The sequence below is a fragment of the Mustela nivalis genome, assembly GCF_964662115.1.
Source record: "Mustela nivalis genome assembly, chromosome: 7".
NCBI classification, from domain to species: domain Eukaryota; kingdom Metazoa; phylum Chordata; class Mammalia; order Carnivora; family Mustelidae; genus Mustela; species Mustela nivalis.
Genome location: NC_139026.1, coordinates 14,597,313 through 14,615,661, shown reverse-complemented (window position 1 = coordinate 14,615,661; position 18,349 = coordinate 14,597,313). Strand labels below are relative to the sequence as shown.

At 40.9% G+C, this 18,349-nt stretch overlaps 1 protein-coding gene across 7 annotated transcripts in view; it reads left to right on the top strand.

Annotated features, from left to right (window-relative positions):
• Window positions 1–17,828, top strand: part of RIC8B (RIC8 guanine nucleotide exchange factor B) — a 95,624-nt gene extending 77,796 nt beyond the window's left edge. The window contains exons 9-14 of one of the 7 annotated variants that reach the window (XR_014314182.1): window positions 2,026–2,145; window positions 5,281–5,364; window positions 6,379–6,460; window positions 9,562–9,700; window positions 10,343–10,519; window positions 16,443–17,828. Coding sequence is in view for 3 of the 7 variants with exons in the window: in XM_082740571.1 (XP_082596697.1) it covers window positions 2,026–2,145; window positions 16,443–16,554 (232 nt within the window). In the remaining 4 variants the exon portion in view is untranslated. The remainder of the gene's footprint in view (window positions 1–2,025; window positions 2,146–5,280; window positions 5,365–6,378; window positions 6,461–9,561; window positions 9,701–10,342; window positions 10,520–16,442) is intronic. The other 6 variants (XR_014314183.1, XR_014314185.1, XR_014314184.1 and 3 more) reach the window with 6 other exon arrangements.
• Window positions 17,829–18,349: the final 521 nt, after the last annotated feature.

Here is an 18,349-nt window from a genome sequence, read left to right as displayed (position 1 = left end):
AGTGTGGCATCTGGATACATCTTAAAAGGCTGTAGTTCTCTGAAGCCTTGTCTGGGTCCCCTTTGTTCTTGACTTTTGGGGACTCTGATGACCCTAGTTCAGTGTTTTTTTTTAAATGACCACTAACTAGAGGCCTTTTTCTCTTCTATTATGAGCACCTTAAAAAAAAAAAAAGAGGGAATAGTAGCACACAGTGAAGTGTCTGAAGTTGGCACTCTAGCCCTGTGTGGTTTTTAACCTCATTGTGTATCTGAATCACCAGGAAAATAAAATACATAGATTTAGTTGCTCTCAGTCGAAGCCTAAGCCTTTTCTTTAAAGTTTACCAAGTGATTCTAATGTGCAGCCAAAGCTGAGAATGACTGACAAGCCCAGGAGTTTTCAAACTATGTTCCAGAGTTCCTAAAATTGCCTCAGGGGCAAACTTAAGAGTAAACAAGGAAGTATAGACAAACAGGAGAGGCTTTAGGCCTCCACTCTGCTTAGCCACCCCATCCCCTCTTCTGCTTGATTAGTTCCACTTTGTCTGTTTTATATATGGCTTTCTGTGTAGATTTCATTTGTTTCCAAAAAAGGCAGGGGGAGGTTGGTGGTGGATCCATTGCTCTGAAGGGGAAAAAAACGTTTTAAATCATAGCTGTAGGTGTAGGTCTTAAGGAAGACTGTTAAAACGGATGTTTTAGATCTGGTTTTTGAGAATGCTGAGCACTGAGTCCTTCCACAAGAATCTGAATATCATGTGCCCTCTGAGGAATAAAGAAAAACAGAAGGAAATCTTTTAGTAATAGATAATAGTACCTAGTGGCCTAGCCCTTTTACTACTCAAATGAGAAATCCCTGTTAACCTGCCCAAGTCAAAGTCTAAAGCAGGGTTTGCAAGCTAGCTTCCAGAGGACCTAATTGATCACAGGGCCTTTGTTTTGGCCCACAGGATTGTACCTCCTGCCACTTTAGACTGGCACTGTCCTCAAGTTTACCTCAGTCCCCAACACTCCCCACTGTTCATAGCTGACCAGTTCACTCATTTGCTTATCCTACAGACCTGGCCACTGAAAGCATTTGTGTTTGTAGACCCTAGAAAGCAATTTATTAGCAATTTGCTCTTTGTTTTTAATGATTGAATGAAATATCCCTGCCAATTGTCCATACTTGGCTGAAACAAAATACCGTAACCTCTTGTCTGCTTTTCTAGAAAGATGTTTAAATTATAGATAACTTAGCAGCCATTGAAGAATTTTCTTCATCTCCTTTAAAAAAAAAAAAAAAAAGTGTGGCTTTCACCTAAGAGGGTAGCTTGTTTGGTATTAGAACTTCTTACAAAGTTTACGGGACATACACATTTTAAGTACTTTATTATTTCTCTAGAAAGTCAAATGGTGTATACCTGTCTCTTGGTAGGTTAGATTTCATTCTTTTTTCTTTTAAATCTAGGTCACATCAAATCTAATTAAAATTGTTCTTCTGCTTTATCTTTTATTATTTGAACACTCACTGCCTTCTGTGGTCTCACTAATGGACTAATTTCCTGAGATGATAAATCGGCATGCTTTCATTTTCAGATTTCAGCCTCTCTGCCATCATTTTTCTGGTTTTTTTTTTTTTTTGACACATTTGTTTTATGCTGTATCACAAAATGGATTTCTCCTACTCTGAAATCATTTGTCCCCTTATATTAATAAACTATGCATCCAAGGATATTTATCCTAACGGCACCAATCAAATTTCACATTTTTTAAAAGCAGCCATGCCTTTAAAAAAACAAAAAGTTGGCAAGTCAGCTATTGGTTTTTGTTTTTGTTTTTGTTTTTGTTTTTTTAAGTAAAACTACCACCCGTTTCCCAAAGCAAATTAATAGAAAAAGTAAATTTTTAAAAATTCCTGTAGTAGTTCTATACTACAAAATTGCTATTATTGCCCATTTTTGGCTATTATACTCTTTCTTATTATAACTTACAACTTGGACCAGAAAGTATAGAAAGAGCATAATTTTAAAACATACAGCATAACTTTTTCTTCTTTTTGTAGCATTAATCTTATCACTGGTCATTTAGAGGAACCAATGCCAAACCCCATAGATGAAATGACAGAAGAACAAAAAGAATATGAAGCCATGAAACTTGTCAACATGCTTGATAAACTTTCCAGGTATTGTATTCCCATCCATTTTCTGCTTGGTTTCTAAAAATGTTCTATTTCTTTGTCTCTCTTACTGAGAGTTATCATGGAACAGCAACTCTGGAAATCCATGTTAATTGGAACAGGGTGGCCTGGGCAGCAGTAGTTCAGATCTCTCTTGGCTACCATGGTTTTTCTACATGTGCCGCTTCTGGATGTGCATTCTTAAACATTTAAACTCTCAGAGCTAGGACAGTAACTACTAGATCATTGTGATATTTAACCAACTAACCTCCCTGTCTTCAAAAAGATGGAATGAGTTAGGTTCAATGATTTTGCTGCTTCTTGTATTTTTTGTTTTAGTCTGTTTTGGTTTTTGTTCCAAATCATTATGCTTTTTCCCCCCCTCATTTTTGATGTGCAAGTTGGCAATTCTGTCTTTTTGGGTTGCTGCTGAAACCGAGAATTGTAAAATGTCATGCACCCAGGAAAAAGTGAAAAGGAATAGCTCAAATTAAGGGCTTTCTGAAAGCAAGTGCTTATATTAATTAGGGGTTCTAAAGACAATCTGCCCTTCCCTTCTTGCTTCATACCGCCTTCCCTTCCCAAAATAGCCAGTCTTGAAAATTCTTAAGTCAAATATATACTAATCAGCAACTAGTCATCTTTGAGGAATACTGGGAAATATTAATTCCTTTCACACTTGCCTGAATTGCTCTATTTTCTAGTCATACATTGAGTCACTGTCTCCTTTAAGCCATCTTGAATGAGTGCTTCTGTGTGTCAGTGGCAGCCGCCACTTACAGGTGTATTTCTTCCGGTCATCTCCTTTTTCACAGCAACTATATGTAAAGGCTAGGACCCCTCAGTCAGAAGAAGTAGCAGCTGGAATCCCGGGAAAGCCAGAAGGTGTAACAAAGAAGCAAGTAGAGGTGAAGGCAGAGCAGGAGGCTGACTGACATGGGAAGTGTGACATATGGGAGAACTGCAGAGTCTGATGATGCTGGTAATGTGGTAGTAGTTATATAGAAATAAACAACTTCGTCATCTCGATCACATCTACCAAGCTAGTATGATTAGAATTCAGTATCTTCCAGCTAGTCCTTTTAAATTTCCATCTTTGCCCAAAGAGGTTAGAATCTACAGCGAACTATGCTCACAACCTCTGTTTGCAAATGACATTCTTCATACCTTTATGTAGAGCCGACATGTTCCTTTAACAAAGGAATTAGAATCAGAGAAGATCCTGTAGGCAAACCTACAGGAAGGAAAATAACACGCTCTGAATGAGTAGTTAAACATGAGATTTTTGCTTGACTACTTCTGAAAGGATCTGATGTAGCTAATGAAACAGTGGTATAAGTACAGAAGTTAGGATGAGAACCAACAGATCCATCTAGTAGAAGCTGGAGAGGGAAGTGTTAATGAGGACCTATGTGGAGCCCATCAGTGGATTAGGACAGTAAGCAAGTTTCATACATTTCACTCCAATAATTTCTGAGTCTTTCAGAGAACACAGATGTTGCTCAACTGCCTATATACCCTGAATGAGTAAACTCCAAACGAGGAAAATGGGAGATGGGAAAAAGACTGCCTATAATAAGACAGTTTAATCCAACTACTTGACTTACTGAAAGAGACAAGGTCATTTCATAAGATATCCCTATACAAGGGACAGAAAACAGTGCTAGGTCCTTCTCCTTTTAATCCCAAGGGAATCCACATATTCTAGAAGCTGCCAACAAATAAATACACAAATGTCAAGTTTGAAATATCCAAGCTTCCACTTGATTTAAACTATGCCTCAAAGAAGATGTGTACTCACCCAGAAACACCCAGCAGATGCCCAGCTCAATCTGAAGGTGATACTGATTTCACATGTATAAAACAGAGCAAGTATGTCTTGTGTTGGCTTTGATAGGACCAATTTTGCCATTAAAATGGAAGCGAAAGGCAACTTTAAAAATAGTCCTAAATCATTGGTATTTTGCATGACGTGTGGTGGGTTTTTTACATCGTCTGCCTTTGTGTGTGTGCTTTCTAACATTTGCTCTCACTAATAATCGATGACAACACTGCACGGAGACCAGCAGCGGGCATTCCAAAGCAGGAATGCAAAGAATGAAGCCATTCTTTATGCGGCTTACATGTTTGTCTTGAGTTTCTTCTCTCTCTTCACTGTTGGTTTTTGGATTTTGGTGTTTTTTTTGAGGTAGAAGATATTGCATAGAGCCAAAGTAGACTAAGTTCAGTACGATTCAGGGAACGTTTATTAAGCAGCTACTCTGTGCAAGTCACTGTGCTAGGAAGATGAGGGAGATTCAGAGAATGTGACAGGCTCTGCCTCGAACTCACATTCTAGTGAAGGAAATGGCTATAATCTGTTCTAAAATACAAGGTAGATGGAAAATGATGACAAATAAGGTCTATGTTGAACTGTAAACACCCAGGAAAAGGAGCAGTTCATTCTGTCTGGATGAATCAGGGATGATTTCACAAGGAAGATAGCATTTGTGCTGATTCTTGAAGCTTAAAATGTATTTAACAGATATGTGGAGAACTGACCATTCATTCCAGGTAGAGGGAAATCTACTCTTGTTGATAAGATAAACTTTGGTATTCACATACTGCATCTTTCTTCCCAAAAACTCAGGTTGTTTTATCATTATTTGATTAATATAATCTGTTACCAGATTTCTAATTGGGGGAAGACCCAAAGAATTGCCCCAAATATTTCCAAGCTAATGCCGTGATAATCCATTTCCTTTTAACAGTTTACAAAACACTTCCACGTACATTCTCTTTCTAGCTTCATACCAAAGTGAGACTAGGAACTTCATTTTCCAGAACTCAAGACCTTTGCTCTGTCCACTGTGCTACTGTGTCTGTCTGTTAGAGTCAGTGTTTGCCAGAACACTTCCTGATCATCCTCTTCAGCATTGTGCTACCAGTTAGTTCCCTCAACTGTCCTCTGAGGATGTTCTTCATCCCACCAAGTCTTTATTGTGCTAAGAGTGTACTGTAGCTTTGTCGGATTAACTTTTCTTCTCAAAAATGAAATCATTTTCTCCTGGGCCTGAATTGAAAGGCATGTGAGTAAAGGCTAGGTTGGAGGTGACGTGGCCAATGAATGGACACTAGACACTTCCTTTTTTCCATCCATAGGAGAGCAGATGTGAAGGACCTGCACCAGGATGGTGGTTAGCAACAGTGGCCCGTGCCAAAGCACTTACCAAAGTGATGACTAAGGTTGGTCATGCCAAGTACTGTTACTGAGCCTGGTGTAGGGTATAGATGTCACCCACTCCCAAAACTACAAAACCACCAATGCAAAAATTAAAGTTACATTTCCACTTTGCCTCCATGCTGGACACAGCGACCACTGCAAGGAGCTCACTACCTTGGCAGCTTTATTATAACTATATTTCCAAGGACACTGGAAAAATTCATACTCAAACATTTTCTTCCCATTAAATACCAACTGACTCAGTAGTATTCTGTGTGTGTGTGTGTGTGTGTGTGTGTGTGTGTGTGTTTAAGGATTGTATTTGTGACAGATGTAGGTAAGGGGATTCGCTGTGGACCTAGAGGTCTTATGAGTTTGAAAATAATCTGAACCCTATAAATCCCATCATGTCTAGCTAGTACAGTGCCTTGTACCCTGTGGTTCCCCTACTGTGTGATGATGAAATAATGAGCACAGCTGATCCCCAAATCTGTAGACCAGTTTTTTGCTCTATAAAATAGCCTACATGGTTTAACACCTTTGTCAATTCCATTTCTTGGCCAGATATGATAAAATTCAGGACTGGAAAGGAATTCCATAAAAGTACATTGGCCTACGACTGACTCATTTAAATATTAGGGAACATAATTTCTTTAAAGTGATCACTGTAATATATATCATAAACATTAAGTCCTGAAGCATGACATTTAAAAATGTTAAATGAAGCTTTCTATATGAGAGCAGAGGTGAAAGGGGGATGAAATTTGCCTTCCTCTCCACCTCCTCTTTCCTTCTTTGAATTGGAAAAAAAAAAAAAATAAGCCCCCGCAACTTAAGTGGGAGATTAGAATGGGGACTGTGTGGTTAAGCAAGTCCAATGCGGCTAATACAATTGCGTTCACCTTAGCTACAGCATACAGCTCGTGTACAGTCACACAGCCTCCTCCAGAAGAAGGGAGAGAGGATTGATTGGCTTAAGCTCAAACTAACCAAAGGAAAAAATATTTCAAGTTTCGATTTTCTTTTGACTTTTCTAGGCCCCTTCACTTCCTTAATTGGAACCAGGCACGGATTAATCTATTGTCGTCCCCCAACCCCGCCCCGGTCACATTTAACAAGGTGCATTGCATTTTGCTTACATATTCTATCAGAATCTAAAATTTAAATAATTGTTTTCCCGTTTCTTTCTTATATATTTTATATATATATATATTTGCCAGCCATTGTGCAGTATTTGGGAATGGCTTTCTTAATAAATGTAGGTTCTAAATATGGGAATAGTTCTCTTTAATCCAGAGATAATTTTTAGACTTATTAAAGCTGGGATGGGCTAACTGAAAAGTAATATCTAATTTTTTTTCCCTATGAATAAGTTACTCTGCTTACAAAAATATCAACAATTGTGATTATATCCACCTTTATGATAAGTTAGTCAGGGACATGTTTTTCAGGTATGTTTCCAAAACATCCTATTTTTTAAGCATTGTGAGATATAGTATAAGTACAAAAATGTACAGATCTTAATTGTGTATACCAGAAAATCTTTTTGATCTGTGCTGTCCAATATAGTAACCACAAGCCATATAGGAGTACTAAGCACTTGAAATGTGGGTAGTCTGAACTGGGATGTCCAATAGGGTTAAAAACTCAGGCTTTCAAAAACTCAGTATAAAAAGAGAAATGTAAATATCTCAATTGTTTAATATGGATTTTATGTTGAAATAATATTTTTAATATACCGTGTTAGCCAAATATATGGAAATCAATTTTACCTATCTTTTTCAATGCGGCTACAGTTAAAACTACATATATGGCTTGCATTTGTAGCTTTCATTATATTTACATGTGGCAGCACTATTCTACCTCATTAAAATACACTGTAAGGTTGCCTGGAAGTTCCATTAAGGGAACTTGGACCCAGTTAAATTAATAGACCCTTAAAGTGGAAAGGAAACATTGATTTGAGAAACTTGATATTATGTATCTTTAGGTTAAAGAGGGCCCTTCCACCGGCTAGGCATCTCCAGGTAGGATTTCATGTGACCTTTGTACTGCAAGTTGGTAATCACTGTCCTTTAACCTCAGTAGTGGGAATGACTACTTTGAGCTCTTGGTTTAAGCACTAGCTGAAACAGCTTCTATCTGTTAGAGAAACATCACGTAAGAATGTCCCTGGCTGTTTGTTCTCTTAGTTACCCTCCTTCAACTTTTAAGTCTTTCTAATTGGGGAAAGCATGTAAGAACTCCTGTTTCTCCTGCTTTATTCAGCAGTGTCACTTGGCATGCTGACCTCTTATTAATATTTATTTTGCTAATTTGGACAACACGATAGAAAAATTCTATAGAGAAATTCCCAAGAAAAAAGAATACCCTCACTTAAGAATAAAACTAAATTTGATTCTTTAGCACTGTCCCTAAATCTCTTTCTACATATTTTTTTTAACCATGCTATTTAATGTGAGGTAGGTAACAGATTTTTAGAAGCTTTGCATGTGATCTTCTAACAGAAATGAGGATAAAAAACTAATATTTATTTAGTGCTTTCAAGTTTAAAAAGTAGTTCCATATATATGATCTCCAATGATCAGTGAAGCAGCCCTCTGAATTAAATAGGGCAAGGATTTCACTGAAGAATAAATGGGACCAATCAGTAAGTGACTGACCCATGATCAGGCACCTGATTAATGACATAGTCAGGACTCCGTTCTCAGTCTTATGACGCTAGAACTTAGGTTATTTTGAAAATCAGAAATGTGTCAGTCTGATTTTAAATAAGATGGTCTAAATTTTAAGTAAATGCAAAGCACAAAGACCGATAGTAAGCATCTTTACCTGAGAAGAGGATTAAGATTTGGAAGACGTGTATTCCTGCTTTCTCATTCCACAGTTGAAGTCTTCTCAGTTGAGGTGCTAAAATAAATAGTTGATATCAAACACACACACACACACACACACACACACACACACACCTTTATATGAAGGAAACCAGTAAAATTGCTGTGATTCTATGTTAATGTAAGTTATTTTAATTATTTTAAAAAGAGAATGATTACAGGTATTCTAACAAATTCTTACCACAATCACATTAAGAAAATCTAACTTTAAAAAGGCTTTCCATTGGGACTATTTAGGCAACTCCTAATTTCCTTTATAAAGCAGAAAGTAGTCCAAAGTAGTGGACTACATATATGTATCCACTCATTATGCCACATTCATTTGTCATGGAAATATTTTTATGCGACATATTTACCTTCCTAATTGCACCCAGTCCCAAAGCACGATGGTGTGGTCTGAGGGAAGATCTCAGAATTATTTTGAAAGAAGCAGCCTGAAGACCTCAAATTTGCTATGGAAAAGCCACCATACCCCTTCAAATGTACTGGGTTCGTGCCTTAGTGAAAGATCAGTGCACCCAGTCGGCACTAGGAAGCCAGTAGATGGAAAATCACAAAAGTTGAAGGATCAGGGTCCAAGCCCAAAGGACATTCTTGCCCAGCATGTAACTCAACTTGTTAAGCAATGGCCAAAGTTACAATATTTTTCTAAGAGAAAAAGGCGTTATAAACACTTGTAAGCATATCAACAGGTTATTAGGCAGTCCACTGTACTTTGGTGGATTATGAACTGTTGCGGGAACGCCGAAATCTTGAAATAAGATGCACTCTCAGACTTGGAATTAGAGCAAAGATTACAGAGCTGCTTTCTCTGGGCTAGCACAGGCTCCACTCTAGCAGGCATTTTTGGAAAAGCTCTGTGTTCATGAAAAATGTTTTCTTTATTTACCAGTTTCTCATCCTATCTTTCACATGTGAAAAGGAATTAACTATGAAATGGCTAATTTTAAATGTCAGGGTTCTTTTTTTCCAAGCCGACCTGACATTAAGAGCAGGAGTCCCTGTACCACAGAAATGGTTCCCAATTATCCCATCGTGGGTTTTGTTATACATTGTACAGAAGTCAACAAAACAAGTATGTAACCGAACCTGCCTAAATAGCAGCCACCCTCATTAGAAACAGAGAATTAATCAGGGGGCGATTGAAGGAAGCAATGCCTCACAGGTTTCCCCCTTTCTTCTTTTCTAATCATAGAACAAAATATATTACATGAAAGGATCGGAACTATTATGCAGTACTCAATTAGAGGGAGGTGAATAGGTCTCTAACATGCTGTTTTATCAAAAGAGCAGACTGGTGTTTGCATGACTGTTGTTTCATTACAGACCCTGTCATTAATTCCATGTGTCAATACTGCCCTGTAGTACACAGAGCAGACAAGAAAGAAGAGCCCTTGAAAACAAGGGAATGATTTTTGAGTCGTTATCAAGCTAAGTGGCAAGCGGGAAGCTGAAACTCGTATAGGTAAATTCGAAGGGACTCTTGGGAGATCTGCAAGTGGGAAACAAGAATGCATTTTACCAACTGCTTAATTATGTCCTGGTTTTCAACAAGTACACTTGAATTGAATGCTTTGTTTGTATTGCACAAAAACATGTGCTGTGGGCAAGAGTATTCTCTTGCTTCCAGGTCAAGTAAAGTGTTTTATACACATATACATCTGGCCTATTCTATAGTGTGCGATTGGGTATGTTAGTGTCTGAGCCCCAATATTGCACTGTCATTTCTGGGGGAAAGACTTATATAGGACCAGAAGCCCTAAGAAATGGAACCTTCGGTTCTGAGAAATTATGTAAGCCCAGGCATTGCAGAGGACCATCCTTATAGGGAAATGGTGGCTCAGGAAAATGTTAATATATTTCTGGGGGAAGAAAAAAAAAATGAAAAATTTAAATATGGCATAAATGCCATAATCTCCCACCCCACCCCCAAATCTAAGAAGTATTTTTTGGTTTCTATTAGCAGTCCCAAGGGTTAGGCTGGGCAAAATCGGGTTTCCTTCCTTGGACGTGTTTTCTCTATGTCCTCGTGCCTGGCCAAGCCCTTAGAGATTATGGTTCCTTACCGTTTAGTAAGATCAAATTTCTAAATGATGTTTCGTTCCAGTTGAACATTCTTGGAGGCTTATCTCTTCCCTGGCCAGATGCCTGATCAGATGAGAAGCCCGCCATGATACTGTCACAGTGCCTAGAATGGGCTCTTTATCCAGTAGACATCACTGTACTTTTTGATGATAACGAGGGCAGTCTTAACTTGTGTTAAGGCCTGTGTATAGCATTGAAGGTAAGTATGAAGGAGTTGTTGCTATGTGAATATCTTAATCCTGATGCACATTTCAATATATAGTATCTACGTTTAACCATATGTACATATTATCTGACACCTAGCCATCCTTTTTAGATGTGACCTTCATATTTAGGGCCAGTAGCTCTTCATGAAATGGCCTGTTTACTGAGGGCCATGATTGAATTTAGATCCTTCCTTGTAACACTTGCCATTGCTTTGATTTACTTTTGTAATCATTCTAATCATCTGCCAGTAGTTTTGCAGAAAGGATTTCTCATCTTGGTATCGGTCAGTTACAGGTAGGATGCTGTGTTTGACTCTTAGGCTTAGAATATATATCTTGATTAGAAACAAAGGCTTAGCAGCATTGACTTTTAGTGTCTTAAACACCTAGCAGCTTTTTAAATGGAAGAAAATTAATTAGTAGCCTATATTTTGGTTCTTAGAATAGAATCTTGGGGATCATCTTGTCCAACCCCTTCATTTTATAGATGGGTAGACTCAAGCCCTGAGAAGGAAATGACTTGCCCAAGGACACCCAGCAAGTTAGAGGGAGATCTGAGACTAGAATCTAGACCTCCCGATGCCACATATGTAAGAAGCTGAGTCTACACTAGTTAGTGGTTGGGAATTCTAGGCTGTGTGGTACAAAGGGGGCCTGACTTCTGCTGCGCTGTCAGAATGTCTAATGACATAGACTCATCAGGGAAATCATAATTAAAATAATATAAGTATTCTTGACAAATGGTTCTCTACCATTCTCCATTTTTGCCATGACCCATGTATTATAGCTTCTTAATAAGCATTTACTGAGCACTTACTGTGTGCCCCCAGACTATACTAGATAGTGCACATCACAGCCAGATAAGACATGGACTCTGCCCTCAAGTTGCTCGTGGTTTAGCAGAGAACAAGAAATCCCTGGAAAGCATTATGCAGAATTTCCTGTAGAATGCTGCTGTCTTTCCTAACTTTGTCGATCTTGATGATGAAAATGAATTTTCTACTTAAAGATCTAGCTTTTCTCATGATCATGGTTTATTTATTAGGAGCCCCATAAAATACAAGATAACATCTTGTATAACAAGATAACAAGATAAAAAAACAAGATAACATCAACTGCAATTGAGTTTAGTCCGTAAACACTTATGAAGGACCCGCTATTGGCAAGGTGCTGTGCTAGACACATAAGAGTATAAAAATTGAATACTTATAGCATAGAACATTTTCTTTTTAATGTCAGGGCAATACGGTTTCATAGCTTTCAAACTTTGTAATGAGAATTATTTTAATAAGTATTCTTAGATGTGGGGCCCTTGAAATAAAAGACAAAAACACCTCTGTAACTATAATCCAGACTTGTCAACCTAGGATTTCAAAGTCTCCATTCAGATCCTCTTTTGTACCCCAGATCTGTTTTGAGCTTTCTTTTTCCCTTACCTCAGCCAAACCAGCCTGCTTGCCAATCTCTGCACACAACTAACTCTTGCTTCTGTGCCTTTGCTTGACTAATTCTTCTGCTCCTAGGATGCCTTTCTTCCCATGAATCCATGTCCGTCCCTGCCATTACAGTCTAGCCCTGAGTCCGTATCCTGCAAGGAGCCTGTGATCAGCATCCCTCCTCCTGTGTCCCTCCCACATGTACATAACCCAGATGATGGTGGGAAAACGTTTCTGTGGTATTCATTATTGCTTCCCATTCTCCGTCCACATCTTGCTGATCTAGATATCTAGATACAATATCTTCCTCAGTGAATAAGTTCAGTGAAACAGTCTAGTATAACCAGGTCGTTCATCAGACCTTTTAGGAGTGAGTCTCTATACCAAAGATTTCATTTGGGTATTTGTGGGCTGTTAGTTGCATGACAGAGGGAAGATTAGAAACGTTGAGATGGGAATGTAACAAGTAAGCCTGGAGTCCTGCAGAAAAAAACAGTCACATAGCTGTGAGACATCCTCTCTCCTTCCACTCCCAAACAGGGCAAGAAATTTTCTTTAAACATGTTTTAATTACAATGAGAGTATATTGGTAAACTGTCAAGGTAGGGAAAGCAGGGCTCTGCCTGTTAATCATCTCGAGCTTGTTGATCTGCTGTTCTGTAATTCTTTTAATATTGTTTAATGTGTGTGTGTTTTATCTTCTGAACTGACTAAAAGCTTCTTGAGGACAGGGACCATGTCTTTTATTTGCCTCTACATATTCTCCCCCGCCTTACTCCCAGAGTGCTGGCACCCGGCTTGGGGAAGCCTCCCATAGCACATAAAGACAGGAAATGCAACCCGCAGTTCCACCTACATTCCGGCCATTACATTCCGGTTTATATGTTTAGTGACCTTTTCATGACAATTCAGTGAGGTGGGTATTTCTATCCCATTTCTACAGATAAGGAAATTGAAGTTCAGAGAGTTCTAGGTCTTACTGTTAGTGACTGGTGGACCCAGGACTAGAACCTAGGTCTGCCCGACTCCAGAATCTATAATGCACCTTTCACTGTACCACAGTAACAACAACAACTAATATTTAGGACTCATTTGCAGTTCATAGAACTCTTTGATCTGCATCACTGTTTTTATTGCTACCACCACTGGTTCTGTTATGGTTCTGTTATGATGATGTTACTCCTCGTATCATCACTAGGAAGTAGGGAGAACTAGTATTAGCATTATCCCCATTTCACAGATGGGAAAACTGAGACTCAGACTTGCCCAAGATCACACAACTGGTAAGTGAAGAGACAAGGTTCCAAACAGACATTTTGACTCCAGATATTTTTTTGTACAGTGTATCACATCGCTATCTTATGTCACTTGCACAAATGTATATGGTCATAGGGCCAGTTATCACTGCCACCTCTCCTACAGAGGTTTCCGTTAAGTCCAGGTATCCTGTGGTGCCCTCAGAGGGTGATACAAAGGGCCCAAAAATTAAATGCTTGAGAAGAATAGTTTGCAGGTGAGAATTAAAATATGGGCCCCTTTATCCCATAGACGAGTTCCTATAACTTGGCCATGGGACTTCTGTAATGTTCTTAATTATTTCCATCATGAAACTGGAGCAGGGGATGAAACCAATGGACTTGATTGAAAATATTCCTCCTAGGTCTGGAGAAGGTGAGAGCTACTTTGTACAGCTGGTAGCTAGCCCAGCATCGTCCTGTTATCACAGACACGGAGTTGTGTCGGTGGCGGGGTGGGGTGGGGGCCTATCCACCCAGCGTCTCCTGGCGTCTCTAGTCCCATCCAGGGTCCTTCTTCCATCTACCCCGACCCTTCACTCCCTACCCCATCTTACTGTACCCTCTTCCACAGGCCCCTTTAGACTTTCCAACTTTCTTATGCATCAGTGTTTTATTCCCAGCAGGTTACCCTTGTCCTTTTACGTCATTAGTGAGTAGTGTCTAGTATCACAAAATCCTTCAGCACACGCACTTAGCAGTAGGCAACTATGTTGTAAAAATGTAGGTAAGGGAGATATATCAGTGCTAGAGGGAAGTTTTCATGGAAACGGGTTGTTTATAGCTTTCAACTAAACATTTCTACCTGGTTCTCAGGCAAGGGCCTCAGGCTCTTTGTGTCCTGAGAGATGTCCACATCTCCCCACCACAATCCGCTTCATCTGCTGTGTTCTTGCTCCAGTGAATTGTATCGCCATCCTCTTGGTCATCTGAGCCGGAGGCCACAGGGACATTCTACCCACGGCCCCAACCCCCGTCTCTCCTTCACCGGCCCTCTCCCTGCCAGTGGGTCACAGCCCCACAAGCCCACTATCCCATCTCTTATCCCATCCACACTGTACGGTGACATCCTCATGACTGGTCTCTCTGCCACCAGGTTCTCCCTGGTCCAGTGCGCCTTCTACATTGCTGCCAGAGACCCTGCCCTATAAAACAGAAGGGACATCCCTTACAGAGAAAAACCCAAACTCCTCACCTTGACTCTTACCTTTAAGACACTCACCTGCTAGACCCCAAATTACCCTTGAGCCTTACCCTCCTGTCCCTCCTTCATTGAACCTCACCACTCTCCACACACTGGGCCCTTTCACAGCTTCGTGGGAGCACAGCGAAATGGACATAACCCAAAACAAGATGCAAAACGCACAAGTAGGTGGGTCCATGCAGAGCCCTTTACACGGTCTCCTTAGCCTCAAAGGCTCTGTGCCTCCTTTGCCCGGCATCGGGTTCCTTCTTCGCGATGCCGCCGCTCCCTTCCCCAGGCAGTTCGGTCTGTGCTTCATCTTCGGAGCTGCCAGCTCTTTGTTCATGATTCTGTGACAGCATTTACCCCATTATGTTCTGAGTTATTTTTCATATGTGTTTCACCTGCTCCTCGAGGACCACCGTGCCCCCTCTTCCCTTCCCTGCCTCGGGTACGACCTAGCTTCTGGCATGTAGGTGTTGAGCGGACTCTGAACCGCTGAACTCAGTGCGCTCCTGCGGGGCAGTTAGAGCAGTTAATCCAGATATGGTACACTGCAAAGAGCACTAGCCTGGGCTGCAGGAGACCTGTGTCCCAGGCCCTGCTTGGCACTAGGTGTGTGACCTTGGGTAAGTCACTCAGTCTCATTTAGTAAACAAGGGTGTTGGACTAAATGATCTCTGAGGCCCTTTCAAGTTCTGTGATTCGGACCCCATTTCTTGGACCAGGAGCCACATCGCCTCCTCTGTAACTCAGGAGCCTCAACACAGCCCGGCAGCCCTCCCGTTACTCACATAGTCTTGGTGCTCGCCAGAGCTGCTTGCTTAGGTGTATCCAGGGGCCACGGAGCTGTTCTTACCCCTCCCCAGGGGTGCCCCTAACCTCACACTACTGTGTGGCCAGGCCTCCCGGAGGGAGCCCTTCTTTGTGCTGTCCTCGGGGACAACAGCAGGGAGGTAGAGGGAAAGCAGCTTTACCGTCCCCTACACCCCTTCACTCCGGATCCCGCCGCATCACAGCTGCCACCGTGCGGGTCCCTGGTTATAGACGTGTTCTCGGGGGGTGATGCCCATTTCCTTGAGAAATGAATTTTAAGCAGCTCCTGTGCCTCTTTGAGGCTACTCTTAAAGTCCACCGCTGACATTTTGGGGGTGGGAGGAGGGCTGGAGTCAGCAACTCAACAGGTACATTTGCCATAATCTCCATGTAATAAGTAAGAGCCTATGAAAAGATTAAATAAATCTTTCCTAATGCTTTTTGATTGACTTAATCAATAATTAATCATCTTTAGATGAGGCTGTAACTTGTGGAGTAGATGTAATTGGATTAGCTGAAAAGAGGCAGTTGGGGAGCTTTGAAGAGATTAAAATGGCTGTCAATCCCGTAATTAAACTGCCACAAACAAAAGCAGGGGTGTTTAAAAAAAAAAAGAAAAGAAGAAGGAAAGAGAGAGAGAGACGGAAATCAAAGGGCGGGAGAAAGTTGGGGAAGGCCAGTTGACTTGGATTGAATTGAGAAGTACTTATGTATCCCTAGAGGCTGGAGAGGCGAAACCAAATCTGACAGATTTATTCCACTGAACGAAATCCATACGGATCAAATCAGCCACTTGATTGTACCCTGGGCCCACTGGGACCCATGAAGTTTTGGCAGCTTCAACTTCACTAAAACAATGAATCCACAAAAGGAAAAAAAAAAAAAGTTAATTATTTAAAACAGAAGAGACCTGCTCCTTGTCCTGAGCCCATTTAGACCTTGACTTTTCATACTTTTAATTGGCTTAGTAGGTTTGGCCTGTGTGAATGAAGTCTTTTATCTCCCTCTTTTTCTTTCCATGCCCCTTTCATCTTTCCTGTTACAAACACACAGAGAGCTTGAGGAAAAATACTTTGGTTTTTAAAGACTTTTCTTTTTAAAAGGATGTGGATTTGGGCGGGGGGGAGGGGTGTGTGTGTGATGCTGGTGAATACTTTTTTTTTCTCTCTTTTATCTCTTTTTCCAGAGAGGAGTTGCTTAAACCAATGGGACTAAAACCTGATGGGACAATAACGCCTTTGGAGGAAGCACTCAACCAGTACTCTGTCATCGAAGAGACCAGCTCTGACACAGACTAAAAGCGTCACCTGCCCAACTCAATATTGCTTTTATCAGCATCTTTTCTCTGTAGCTCCAGGGGAGTCTTTTCTCTAAAACATTTATGCCCTTGCTTTGGCTAGAAACACATTAACTGGTTTACTCATTGAGAATCCAGCATATCTGAGAGGTGATCCTGTGTTTTCGCGAGACCGAGGCATTCGTCCAGAGCTGCACTCGGACGGAGCGGCAGGGGCTGACCGCGGACAGAGAGGAGCTCCGTTTCATCAGGATGGAACTGAAGGACTTCATCTGATCAAGCAGCCCTGGCTGAATCCGGCCGTTCTGCTCGCCAAGGTTCTTGGAAGATTTAATCGTGGCCTTCCTCTCGCCTGTGAAAGCTGCCTCTTCCAAATCTCTCCAGCAGACGGAGGCCCGGGAGAAGCAGAACGAGCCTCCACGTAAGGGCTGAGGCAAGTGACTTGCTAGATCAGGACTGACTACATGGAAGCCGAGCAGCTGCTCCGTAAACCTAGTCCCACTCTTCATTTCAGTTTTGTACAAATACGTGGAAATGCACACACAAACCCACACACGCACAGCCCCAGGCCTGCAAACTGATTACACTCTAAAAGTTTGTAGGTCCCTTATCGAGAACTTCAGAATACATTTCTCCCTATAAAGGGTTATAAATGATGGTTTAGTTCTGAGGCAGCTACAGATGCCTGTTTCTTCCTTATGTACCTTAACACTAGTACCAGAGAACTGAACCCCATCTGTATCATTGCATGGGAGCATGCATTCTGAGGTCTAACTCGGGGTGCCAGGGACATTCGTCCTCCAACCCAGCAGAGCGGGGGGGGACTCCCAGCGTGCTGGGAGCGGCCTCTGCTGGGGCTGGAGGGGGTCAGCGGCACCCATTTGTACATATAGGTCATTCATAGGTCACAGGTTGTACATTGGGGACTGTGTGTGCGCTTGTGTGTTCGACCTTTCTACCATATGTGATCAGTTTAATGGTAACTTTATTTATTTAAAAAAAAGAAACACAAATAGTTACTGTTAAACTGATTAAGGCTGTTTATTTTTACTTTTAGAATTGGTCATACGAAGAAGTAGAATATGAATCCTGCAATAGACAGTGGGCCTAGTTTTCAGTGGCTAAAGCTGAAAGGGGTTGGTTTCCTTGTGTATATGTACGCATGTATGTACACACGAATGTGTACATACATGCGTACATATATACACGTAGATAATGTGCTTAACCACTGCCTTTTAAAACTTTAAATTAAATAAAACATTGGGGTTGATTCAATTTAGCCATCTGTGTGTGTTTCTTTATAGATACATGGGGCAAACAATATTTCAGAGGTCATGCATTTTTAAAGTGTTTTCACACCCATTGTCTCACCATAATCCCCTTCTTCAGATAGGTAAAGTACATGTATTGGTGGAAAATGTCATTTATCCAGACATCCCTTCTCTGCCAAAACAACGGTTCAAGCATGGAGTTTTTAAAGGCCTTTGAGCTGCCAAAGAGATGATTAGAGTTTCTTGTAATTTACTCAGAGGAGAGACCCTCAAGAATCTCTCCTTTTACCCCTTTACTAAAATCCGCATACATTCCTAACAGATTGAGTCTGTCTGTCTGTCTTTCAAGCCCATTTAAAAGGAAAAAAAAAAAAAAAGAAAGGCAGATCAGGCGGCTGCTCCACAGAAGGCAGGTGGACAGAAAACTGCTGAAGGCCAGCGGAAACCCAGATAGGAAGGCAGGAAGGAGGACGTCTACACCAGGCTCCGCAAGTCTGGGATGGTCTGTTTCCCAAAGGACACTGG